General features: G+C 33.8%; 1 protein-coding gene across 5 annotated transcripts in view; it reads left to right on the top strand.

The window, feature by feature from the left end:
- The window catches only part of LOC106180401 (uncharacterized), a 30,940-nt gene extending 17,849 nt beyond the window's left edge, over nt 1-13,091 (top strand). For 4 of the 5 annotated variants that reach the window (XM_087007408.1, XM_087007409.1, XM_087007405.1 and 1 more), the window contains 10 exons: nt 1,277-1,443; nt 1,680-1,905; nt 2,091-2,162; nt 2,690-2,755; nt 3,295-3,464; nt 4,631-4,839; nt 5,267-5,407; nt 5,823-5,915; nt 6,366-6,524; nt 7,051-13,091. In XM_087007408.1, coding sequence (XP_086863534.1) covers nt 1,277-1,443; nt 1,680-1,905; nt 2,091-2,162; nt 2,690-2,755; nt 3,295-3,464; nt 4,631-4,839; nt 5,267-5,407; nt 5,823-5,915; nt 6,366-6,524; nt 7,051-7,194 — 1,447 coding nt within the window. In that variant the 3' untranslated portion in view covers nt 7,195-13,091. Of the gene's footprint in view, nt 1-910; nt 997-1,276; nt 1,444-1,679; nt 1,906-2,090; nt 2,163-2,689; nt 2,756-3,294; nt 3,465-4,630; nt 4,840-5,266; nt 5,408-5,822; nt 5,916-6,365; nt 6,525-7,050 lie in introns of all 5 variants that reach the window. The other variant, XM_087007406.1, reaches the window with a different exon arrangement.
- Nucleotides 13,092-13,427: the final 336 nt, after the last annotated feature.

Raw genomic sequence — 13,427 nt, 5'->3', positions numbered from 1 at the left:
TCAATAGCACTTATCTGTTTGTTAAAACTGATAGTTATGTATGTTGATCGAGTTACATATCTTGTGCAGTGATAAAGACAATTTATGAGAAGAAATAGGTAATGTTTCTAGGGCTTTTAAGATCTATTGAATGAATGTAAGGCGGACTTTTCATGACCTGTACTTGTACAGTAATTAACTAATGAACAAAAGCACGCATGCCATGTTATTTGATTGGCTTCATTGAAATGTATTTAACAGGTCTAGATCTAAAATTTTAAAGTTGAAGTCTCAATTTATTTATTATAATTACAGACTAATAAATGGATTTTATCACACCTTTCATATATTTTAAGGGTTTTGGTATAATTTAGTGATGGCAATATTTGAGTGCACTTGATTTGTCTTTTCTTTTATTTTCTATATCTTTTTATTGCTACTAATTCAAAAGCACTAACTGTTCCTTTTTCGAATGAAGTTTATCAAACACATTGTTTCAAAGATTTCAAGCACAGCAGCATGTTTGATACATCATTATTTTAATATAAAAATTTGTAATAATCAGCATTATTTACTGAGTGCACACATTCATTGTATATGCAGAGTACTACGTTCTGCATGTTCAAGTACTATACTAAGTTATACATATTCAGCTGGGCTTACTCTATCCATTACTATTTATATCATTCTTTTACTACTATTATTATTGTTTTTCCTATTTTCATTCATTATATCTTATTTGGAGGGGGGGGGGGGGGGGGTTTAAAAATTGACACAAACATAAATTTATCTTTTTTTTCAAAAAAAGAAAAAGGAAAGAAGGAAATTATATATTATTTCACGACAGAGAAAGCTTAGTGTGGATTTCTTACCTACATATTTTCACTAATAACTAACCAGTTCTAATCCAGCTAATTTCTCCTCTCTCCAGGCACTGCAAGGTCCTAATGTATTGGGGACTGAGAACATCATCTTGTTTGCATGCAGCAGTAAAATAAAACCACTGCATTATATCAGGTACTAACACACATCTATTTATTCATTTATTTGATTAATTTATAACGAGATTACTAACCACAGTGTAAGGATTGCCAACTATGAAACTGTATTGTCACTATGGACTGATTACTGAATAGAAAAGCGGTCCTCTCTTTGTTGGAAAATGGGTAATGTACATGTGTAACTGTTTCACAAAATACACATACAGATGTACCTTAAACTGAAGTAACAGAAACCCTGACCAATACACAGACCATAGATCACAGATAAAAAATGACTAGTTGATGCACTGTTCCAGCACTGATGGTGTGTTTCCCCATGGGTTAAAGGACTGCTCTGAGGAGGATGACATGACCAAGCACTGTGATAACTTGGCTGATGGTTACTCTCAGAGCAAGTGGGTGGCTGAACAGTTAGTCCTGAAGGCACGGAGCAGAGGCTTGCCTGTCGCCATCTATAGGCTGGGTAAGTACGAGTGAGAATGAAAGCTACTCATATATCAGTGACAGCTATAACAGTTGGTCCTTAAGGAATGGAGAAGAGGCTTCTCAGTAAACAAGTATAGGCTGGGTAAGTATTACGAAGAAAGATGTCTGCTCGTAAATGGGTAGTAGAGCATGTCCAATTTTATCTCCTGAGAAATTTAAGCTTATGTGTAGTTTAATAATAAAATAATATAATGATATTGAACATTTTTGTAGGAAATTTGTCTGGAGACAGCAAATATGGCTATTGGAATGCACAAGACTTCAACCTGTTGATGATCAAGTCATGTATCGAACTGAAGGTGGCACCAGATGTCAACTGGAAGGTGGAGATGACGCCTGTGGACTTTGTGAGCAGTACCATAGTGCAGATGACTCAAGACATCATGCTTTCCATGGGGAAAGTTTTCCACATGGTGAACACAAAACCCATGGATTCAAGGTAAATGAAATCAATTGATCTCTCTTCTTTCAGTTCAAATTATTTAATAAAAGACACATTTTGTACCATCTAGTAAGAAGATTTAGAGACTCATATTAAACAAAATTATGCCCTGTTGCAATTTTTTTTAAAATGGCAGATTTTATAAGATTTTGGAGTGAAGTAAGTGTACTTGTTACTTCCAGGTGGTTGTTTGAGTGGCTGATGGCGCATGGTTATGCTGTGAAGATTGTCAGCTATGAGGATTGGGTCAAACGGTAGGTAGAACACTTAACTAGTATTTAGTATTACTAATATTATATATTATGTTACTGTACATTCAGTTCAATGACAGACAACCTATTACTTTTATGTCTTACAGTTATCGGATGTAGTAATGGGTATTTGAAAAGTGACAATTTTTTTGTGTATTTACATGTCCTATTGAGTATAAATTTGACAGTTTGATTTTTTTCCAAGCTGCAAAGCTAGAAATGCCTGATTTATGTTCTTTGAAGAATTGTTCCGACAGACTGTTATTTATAAATATTGGGAGCAGCAAAAAAAACATTTTGCCTCTTACCAAAACTTTGAAGTGTAGTTCTAAAATGTTGTTATAAGAACAAATAAATAGGATCATCACTGGGTCATCACTCATAAGTCATTTATCTTGGTTATTGGTCTGTCAAAATGTGTTCAGTTGGCAAATTGCCAAAGCTGTGCCCCAGTAATGTCAGTGATATAACAGTAATGGTGTTTTTTTTATATGTGTTACATTAGTAAGACACTAGTTTACTGCTTACAGGGTGAAGTCTGCACACCAGAAGAAAGGGGATGGTCTGCTTGTCAGGTTACTGGACAACATGGTCATGTAAGTACAGGAATACTTGCTATTGTAGCAGTTTTTCTGTGCTAATTAATAAACTGGAGATTTTGGAAAGTAATGGTAACATTTAAATGGAAAAAATTGTTTGGCTTAATTCTTACCGGCGTCATATAGTCTTTCCAGTCTTCGAATTTGGTAGTACTTACATAAGACCGTTTTTTGAAAGATATAGTTCAACTCCAAAAAGTGGTAGAAAACACATGTCTGTCTACTTGTTAATCTGTTTGTGTTTGTGTGTGTGTGTGTGTGGGCATTGATAAGTGTATGACTGTGTGTGTGTGTGTGTGTGTGTGTGTTTAATCCTAGAAACACTTTTATGCCATTGCTGTGCAATTATATTGCACACCACCCATACGAAAAAGTCCTATAGGATCCTATAAGATCCTATAGGATTCTATAGGAAATTGGCCCAATTTCCTATAGGATCCTATAGGATCTTATAGGATCCTATAGGACTTTTTCGTTAGGGCAGGTACACCTATACCTTTGTCATGTTAAATAATCTTATATAAATCATGTTTTAGGGACAGCAGTTTCTTCTCCAACCTCAGCACCTACAGAAATGACAACTTCCAAGTGGTAATGAAGACTCTTGGCCTCTCATTTCCATACACAGACTCCACCCTGCTCAACACATACTTCAGAGCTCTGATAGTGCAAGGCATCATACCTAAACCTAGGAGAAAAACACTGAGTAAGTCAAACATGAGGGGGTCATTTCTTTATGTCCTTGCATCCATTGACTCGATCACTGGCGTTATTTCTTCCCTGCTGCATTTACTCCTCGTAGGAAAAATTTTCATTGGTATTGTCCACATCATATTTTTTGTGTCAAGGTACTGCAGTTAGGTTAGAGAAGAATGATGCTTTATAGAGTGTATGTCACAGTTTTACAGGTTGGGAGAGAAGACATGGGGGGAGTGATGGTAGGGAATGTACATGTAAATTAAGATGTGGGGAGGGGGGTTACCATGTGGGCATTGACATAAAAGGATGCTACAGAAATGTAATATAATTACCATACTGCCCCCCCCCCCCCAAAAAAAAAAAAAAAAATCATAAATTTACAAGAACTACTACATTAAGTACAGGTACCAGACATTTTCAGACGGTTTGCCTCAAATTCACTTGTATGTTGAACTCTATTTTGAGCTCTACAAATGACAGTTTGAGAGGATGTATTGTCTTGGGCCTTTTAAAAACATGATATCAGTACAAATTTGTTGCCCTTTTTGTGTCTAGAACATTTCATGTGAGACAGAAAATAAGTGCAGTCATAGAGGATATATTTTGCAACCAGTCAGCTGAGTTTTCAAAATCACTCCACAGATGGCAGCACAGTCTGGGCTTTCCGTAGGTGTGAGATGTTTACAGTTTTCTATATCACATTTTTAAATTATAATTTTTATACATTTATTATAATTGTTATTTTCTTACTTGTTTAAATTCCTTTACATATATGTAAACTTTTATGTGAACCTAGAAAATTGACAGTGAATTACTGGTAATGTGCATGTTTAACTAAATACCATAAGACATATTTAACTCAGTGAAGACTACATGCTTAAGATGCAGTTAATTTGAAGGCATTGAAAAGGAAGGCAATTTTGTCTTCCCATGCAGGCTTAAAAGTAAGCTTTGTACGGAATTTTGATTGCATTAACATGGATTTTTAGACACAGTGGTAAAAGTAGCCTATTTTCTGAAACATCTCCCATGTACACAGTCCTTATAATAGTAAGTGTAAGTAACCTATATTCCATAGATAGTGATATGAATTTCAAATATTTTTTTGTTTGTATAAGGATTATCAACTAGTATGATTATCTCAACTTTGACAACATATGCTGTTATTCACAGGTGATAAACCTTTGGCCGGGAAGGTTGCCATAGTGACAGGAGCATCCAGTGGTATAGGAGCAGCCATTGCCCGCCACCTGGCTGGTGCAGGGGCCGCTGTTGCCGTGGCAGCCAGGAGAGTTGATAAACTGAAAGAGCTGCAAGAAAAGATTGGTGAAGAAGGGGGAGTTGCAATAACAGTCAAATGTGATGTCACAGTCCGTGAAGAGGTAAAGAATTTCCCACTATTGTAATAATTCTGCATACACAAGCTAATGTATATTATGATGATGTATGCATGATGACCAAATATCTGTTCTTGATTAACCATTTCTTTTCAAAAGTACATAACTCCTTTAAGTCATAGAATTCATACCAATAATGTGGATAATTGTTCAGTAGTTTCATCAAGGGTATGGTTGAAAAAAGCTTTCCTTTCTTGCTTCAGTATTTAAATTAATTAGACAAATAATTTATTTCTATTTGATTTATTTTAATTAAACATCTTTTTCAGCACTTATGAGGAAAGTGATAAAGATTAATCTACCAGAAATAAGCCGAAGATCATTGAGAGCTTTTTATTGTGCAATTTTTATATTTTATTTTATCTATTTATTTTTGAACCATCTATTCAAACTTGTTTTTGAATCACCCCAGGTAAAAGAACTTGTGCAGCATGCAGAATGCACCCTGGGTCCCGTGGATATTTTGGTGAACAATGCAGGAGTGATGTACTATACTCTTATGAAGAATTTACATGAGGAAGAATGGGAGAGACAGATTGATCTCAATTGTAAGGTAGGTACATGCACAGGCTGACACCCTGTATGTCACAGCAAATATTGCTGATAGCACCTTGTCCTTTGTATAAAATCTGGGACTGAAATACATTCTATAACGGAGTTACTCTGAGTGTTGTAGGGTCATACAGAAGTGCTTACTAATGAACAGATGTTCATTTCTATTAGTATTTGATCAAATATTCATATCTATTAGTGTTAATATCGCTTTAGTATTCTGAATGTCACAGCTTATATTGCTGATAGCACCTTATCCTTTCCATAAAATCTGGGAGTGAAAAAAAATTATAACAGAGGTACCCTGAGTGTCATAGGGTCATACATTAGTACTTACTGATGAGTAGTTGTTCATATCAAATAGTATTTGATGTGCAGCCAGTGTTCACTTTAGTAAAGAAGTGTTTCTGTTCCAGGGTGTCACCAACTGCATAGGTGCTGTGTTAAGTGGGATGCTGGAGAGAAAAGCTGGCCATATTGTCAACATGTCTTCAGACGCAGGCAGAAAGGTATGGATATTAGTGAATGTGGTGTATGGTTTACTCTCATTGATTCATCATGTCTGCCTTAGGTTTGCATTTCACTCTGAAACAATGGCTAGGTATCAGAGAAGGTGTCCATTGTAAATAATATAAAATGTACATAAAGTGTAACAAACTAATCATGTATATATGACAAACAGAATTTCCCAGGTGTGGCTGTTTATTTTGAAATTAAGGAAATATAAAATGTTCATTATGTAATGTGATATTAAACAGAGCTTTTCTTCTTTAGCAGTGCATTCTGATAATTTGGGTTTTCATTTGCAGTATAAAATGTACATTAGATGTAACAAGATTTATATAATGTTACACTTATCAGGTTCCCCAGGCCTGGTCTTGTTTTTCTGATATTTTGGGGTTCTATTTTCAATATAAAATGTACATTAAATGTAACATATATCATATGCTTTATATCAGGGTTTCCCAGGCCTGGCAGTGTATTCTGGTACCAAGTTCTTCATAGAGGGGATGTCCCAGGCTCTGAGACAGGAGGTGTGTGACGCCGGTGTCCGAGTGACCTGTGTCCAGCCTGGAGATGTCAGGACAGAGCTACTGGGGCACACCACAGACACTGAGGTAACAGGAACAGCCATAAAAGTCTTCTTCTTCTTCTTATTGTAATTGTAATGATGATGATGATGATAATGAAAATGTTAATGAAAAATAATATTCTTAGAAGAAGAAAATAATAATGATAATTATAATGTTAATAAAAATAATAATTATAAGAAGAAGAAAATAATCAATAACAATTATAAAAAAGAAAAAATAATAATTAACGGTTCATTAAAACTGCACCCCACATTTATCTCAGTGCTTTATGTATAAGATAAAAATAAGATCAAGGTGAAGAAAACAAAAAGAAAAAAAAAATTATAGAATTTGTGTCATGCATAGAGTTTACGGCACTGTGCGTGTGCGTGCGGGCACACCTGCTATGTCTTGTTATGTAGGACTTGTAGTGTATGATAAAAAAAAATTTATAGCTTATAGTTGGATCATATATAAAAATTATCAAACACAAGCTGAAAAACTTAGAATATATGTTTTATGGAAAGTTGAGTACAGCTCAGTAAAATATGTATAATAATATATTTTTCAGGCCAAAGAGCAGTTTGACGGGAGCAGCAGCCATAAGATCCTGGAACCAGAAGACATAGGCCGTGCCGTGCTGTATGCTGTGTCCCAGCCAGAGTATGTGGGAGTTAATGAAATCCTTATAGAGCCAAGGGCAGCCCCAGTGTGAGGTGCCCAGCCCCAGTCACAATGTTGTAGCATCAAGATGCAATAGGAGTGAATGAGCAACTGGAAGAGGGCAGATATTGCAAGCATATTATGTGGAAATCTGGCACAAAATGTCTTCATGAAAGAATACTTTACCAAATGATGCCGTAATGAGATCATGGAGAGTGGTGATCATGCATTTTGCTATAAATGACGATAAAAATTCCAGCTTTTATTCTATTAATTTCATTGTTCCAAAAATTTGAAAGATATGCATAATTTCTGCATATTAGAACCAACAGCTATTAGAAAATTATTTATATAATCTTTTTATGTACAGACACAGATGTGTCTGTACATATAGCTATCATCTGCGTCTGTCGTCGCCGTCGCCGTCGTCGCCGTCGCCGTCGCCGTGCACTTTTACCGATAACACGATAAATGGAAAACTGTTTTTTCTTTTGGTATGAAACTTACAGAACTGATGAATATTCATAATACGCAGGTCAAGTTCGAAAATCAGCATGATCGGGTCACTGTTAGGGAATTTATGCTGTTTTTTCACTTTTTTCAGCATATATGCAGCACTGATAACACGATAAGTGGAAAACCATTTTACCTTTTGACTTGAAACTTACAAAACTGATGAATATTCATAATACGCAGGTCAAGTTCGAAAATCAGCATGATCGGGTCACTTTTAGGGAATTTATGCTGTTTTTTCACTTTTTTCAGCATATATGCAGCACCGATAACACGATAAGTGAAAAACCATTTTACCTTTTGGCTTGAAAGTTACAGAACTGATGAATATTCATAATACGCAGGTCAAGTTCGAAAATCAGCATGATCGGGTCATTTTTAGGGAATTTATGCTGTTTTTTCACTTTTTTCAGCATATATGCAACCCCGATAACACGATAAGTGGAAAACCATCCTACCTTTTGGCTTGAAACTTACAAAACTGATTAATATTCATAATACACAGGTCAAGTTCGAAAATCAGCATGATTGGGTCATTTTTAGGGAATTTATGCTGTTTTTTCACTATTTTTCAGCATATATGCAGCACCGATAACACCATAAGTGGAAAACCAATTTACCTTTTGGCTTGAAACTTGTAGAACTGATAAATATTCATAATACGCAAGTCAAGTTCGAAAATCAGCATGATCGGGTCATTTTTAGGGAATTTATGCTGTTTTTTCACTTTTTTCAGCATATATGCAGCACTGATAACACAATAAGTGGAAAACTGTTTTTTCATTTGGCTTGAAACTTACAGAACTAATGAATATTCATAATACACAGGGCAAGTTTGAAAATCAGCAAGATCGGGCAATTTTTATGGAAGTTATCCTGTTTTTTTTTTTTTTTTTTTTTTTTCAATTTTTTCAGCACTTTTATAACACCGATAACATGATAAGTGTAAAAATGTTTTTCCTTTCCTTGGATTGAAATTTACAGAACTGGTGAATATTTATTATACGCAGGTCAAGTTTGAAAATTGGCATGATTGGACTATTTTTACAAAAGTAATGCTGTTTTTTTCCCTTTATTCAGCATACATGCAACACTGATAACGCATTTTAAGGAAAACCAATCAGCCTTTTGTCTTGCAACTCACAGGAGTGATCAATCTGACCAGTATACAGATCAAGTTTGAAAATAAGCTTGATCAGTTAAGTTTTGATGAAGTTATTAGCCTTTTTGTATATAAGTGGTTTTTCTTCAGATTTAATTCTTAAGCATGTTAACAGTCTCATAACGGTACTAATTGGATATGTTAAAGTGTTGTTTTAACATTTTCTGCTTCTTAACAATATTGTTAGTTGATTATATAAAAATGACGGTAAACCTATTATCCTGCATTGTGTAATAAAGTATCAAAAATGGAAAGGAACTCATCATTGCAGTTCGTCAGATTCAATCATTCAGTTTGTTCAGAATCTCCAAATGGAGCTAATTGGACATTATAAATTGTTCTATTGATATTTTTCCTATGTCAACAATTTTCCTAGTTGATCATTTAAAAATGACAGTTATGATGGTTTTATGTAAAAAAAGGTGTTGAAAATGGAAAGAAAATCATTTCAGTACAGTTATCTCTTGTTAACATTTTGGCATTTTGAAAGTGTGACCCTAACTTCCATGTCCTTGGAGACCTTTCCATATCACATTTTCTGAATATCCATGATACTTTTATTTTTTTATAAAAAATTTGATGGTCATTATGCTGTTAAGTATTATGTTATATTGCATGAAAGTTAAAGAAAACCCTATTTTGGACACTGCTGCCAGGATAGCGATTAAGGGAAAACCATGTTACTTATGATAATCAACCTTACTGAAAAGAGTGAAGTGCAGCTTGTGTTGGAAAACCATCGTAATTGTTTTCTGTTTTGAAAGCAATGCAGTACAGTGCTATTTGGTGCAATAAATGTATATGGATAGTAGGCAGTTAATTCAGGGTTATAAAATAATTTGCTTAATTGATTTTCAAGTTATTTCAGGGTTATAAAATAATTTGCTTAATTAATTTTCAAGTGGGTATTAAATGAGATTACATAAACACACATTGAGATTTCATTGTAAAGTCCCATCGGTTTAGCTTTCTTAACTGTGTCACATAATTAGGAATCGATGATTATTATGCAGGTAAATGTTATTTAATATGGAAAATAAGTTTACAAAAAAAAATTTGTGTAACGCTTACATTAATGCTAAAGATGAATAACAGTGCCTTATTATTCTCAAACTCAATAGGGTTATTCATATCATGTTAGTAATTGTACAGCTAGATTAAAAGTTTGAATAGCAGCTTTATTGGTATTTTTTGTTATGTTTTATTTTACATTTTCTTTTAATTTTTTATGCTGTTTTTTCACTTTTTTCAACATATATGCAACATTAATAACACAATATAAGAAAAACAGCTTAGCCAATTGTCATTATACTCACAGGAGTGGTCAATCTTACAAAAATGCAGGTTGAGTTCGAAAATCAGTGTTATCGGGCCATTATTTTATAAGTTGTACTGTTTTTTCAAATTTCCTCAGATTCAATTCTTAGGCATGTTAACAGTCTCATTATTGAACTAATAAGATACGTAAAAGTGTGTGTTTGATATTTCCTGCATCTTTACAACATTGTTAGTTGATTATGTAAAAATGATGGTAAACTTGTTATCATGTATTGTGTAATCAAGTGTCCAAAACGGAAATAAACTCATATCATTGCAGTTTGTCAGATTCAATCATCCACATCTGCCATGATGACCATGATGGGAAAACCGTGTTCATTATGATTGTCAAACTTTCAAAAAAGAAACACAGGACTAAAATGCAGCCCAAGTTGGAAAAGCAGTCTAATGGGCTTCTTTTTCTGGAAGTTATTCATTTTAGTGAAATATTCATTATCTTTTTGGCATATTCATTGTGGGACTCGGAGCTCCCATGGACATGAAGCCGGATGGTAATCAAATTTTCTACATGTTCATGCTATTTATAGTCAATAATAAAAAATTGGTGATAATTATTCTATAATTTATTATGTAATGTTACATCAAAATTGACAATAATCTTTTTGCACTGCTACTGCAAACATTATGAAAAGAAAACTGTGTTATTTATTATTATATTTAACTTAACAGTATGATTTTTAGGATTGGCATGCAGTTCAAATTAGAAAGCCAGGTCAATTGGGTTATCATTTATTATTGAATTTAATGCAATTTTGTGTGAAATTTCATTTTTCTCATTCTGGCACTTTCTAAGTATAAACTTGAACTCTGATGGGCCTGAAGCCTTATGCTTTTACTCTCATCGGTGTTACCTGTTGTGCAAAATTAAAATTTGATGTTGACTGTGCAGTTAAACATAATGTATTATTGCATCAGAAGTTGTAGTCTCCTATTTTGTGCATTATTGTTTTGTGCTCTTCTTAAGTTGTGACTTATGGGCCTGAAAGACCTTTGAGAGGGTCAGTCTATAAATTTCCCTTGGGTATCACTTCGCTAATTTCAGTTATAAAGTAATTTGCCTAATTGATAGGCTACATAAAGCACACTTGTGATTTGAGATTACATAAAGCACACTTGTTGATATTTCCCTGTAAACTCCCATAGGTTAAGCTCTCTGCTAGATTAATAATAAGGAAGCAGTGATAATTATGCAGGTAAATTTTGTTTAATATTGCAAATAAGTTATATATATATATATATATATATATATATATATATATATATATATATATATATATATATATATATATCAAACTGAAAGATTAAAAGTTTGAATAGCAGCTTCATTGGAATTATATTTACCTCTGCCAAGGAGGTTATATTTTCACCCCTGTTTGTCATCAACATAACTCAAAAAGTTATGGACCGATTTTGCTGAAATTTTCAGGAACTGTCAGAAGTGGGCCAAAGAGGACAAAAATCAATAATAATCAACAATTGCTACCTTGGCAGAGGTCTGCACTCTCGGAGTGCTTTTCTAGTTTTGTTGTTTTCCTTTATAATTTTTTCTCAAACACTTGCATTTGTGACTTTAAACTCTCATCCGCCTGAGACTCTGACATTTCTGTTTTTCCACATAAGCAGTTGTATTGTTTTTTATGTCTTTAAACATTATGTTACTTATGTAATATTATTTTATGCACTGTCATCATTTTTCAAATATTGAGACTTACATCATGTGAATTTGAACTCTCATGGTCCTGAAACTGTAATCTTATTGAAAGGGTAGATTGAGACCATCTTCTGGGACTTCCGGAAGACAGTCAGGTTATTAAGTTTATATTGCCTGGTATCTATTTTTTCTTCTGTTGGAAGACCATCAAAATGGAGGATGGATCAAAATAGATACTTTGGAATACTGTCAGAAAATATCTCTGGGTCCGCTCATGTTATTGACCATTTTACCTGTTGTGCATGATTAAAATTCAGTGTTGACTGACAGTGCTATTATAAGCATTATTTATTATTGCATCAAAATTGACAAAATGACCTATTTTGCATCTTTATTTTCTGATTTTTTGTCTGTACATTTGACAGCTTTGCTGCCTTGTTTGTTCATTGCTATTAAATTAGTTAGCTTATTTGTGGGAGATGATCACGCAAATCAATGATGATCAGTGTGCTATGAGTAAAATAGGGGTGAGGCACAGGATGTGTGATATATATAGCACTATATTATTATAGCAAAAGCCATAGTGATAAATAAATTTGTGCCATAATATTTAATGCCAGGGGTAACAGGAATTGAGATAGTTAAATGTAATTTAGTACACAGTGATTAGGTATAATATATATATATAACAAAAAAAGGAAATAAAACCATAAAATAATGTTAAAAATTGTTTTTACATCCATTTCTTCCCACCCAACAAATTGCAGTGACTTTGAGTTTAGAAACATATTTTTACATAATGACTCCACTTAGCAAGACTTAAATTGCAAAATGCTTTTAACAGCGTCTTCAGTCGCATAGCAATAATTTTGTCATTATCACTCATGTACTGACGTCTGTTCCATATCCATAGTGCATGTAATCACTTTCACCTGTTCAACTGTAGTCGTCTTCTTTTGAACAAGAAAAAACGACACCAATGGGGTTTGGACAGTATTTTCTGTTGTACGTGTACTTATCATTGACTGGGATGCTATATGATGGGGGAAATAATTATTGACAACGATTCGATAATTTGATTTTCTAGGAAAGGAGTGCGATGTATGATTCTTGGTATATGGTTAATAATAGATCATGTGTTAATGATCTGACACATGTATGATGTTAAAGAAGGTGAGAAAAGAAAAGAGTAATGCAATAGGTAACTATAGGATGCCCTTCAGAAGTACAGGTTTGTGTCATGGAAAATGGAAAAATTAAATAAAGAAGATCATTAAGAGACGTAGATTCGGTTAAAATTGTAATTTATTTTTTTCCTACTCTGGAGTAGCTGCCTGTCCAGATGTCTTCAACATTTCGAAAAATATTATAAGATGTCTAAAGGTGGAAAATGTAGAAACATCTGTTTTGTTGGAATACAATGCCTAATATGATTGAACTCCCACAAAATTGTAGGCATTACCATTCATATGGAATGTAAAAGAGGACGGATGATTATGTACGTTATATCTGTACAATTCTGACGGAATCCATGACTTCGGCTCACATATTACAAGATGAAAATTAAATGGGCTTATCAGAACTGATATGTGCTGAAGGCAGATCATTTTAACACTGCTCC

The sequence above is a fragment of the Lingula anatina genome, chromosome 3 (assembly GCF_051362555.1).
Source record: "Lingula anatina isolate TDL-2025a chromosome 3, LinAna3.0, whole genome shotgun sequence".
Lineage (NCBI taxonomy): Eukaryota > Metazoa > Brachiopoda > Lingulata > Lingulida > Lingulidae > Lingula > Lingula anatina.
This window is presented reverse-complemented; position numbering and strand designations above follow the sequence as displayed.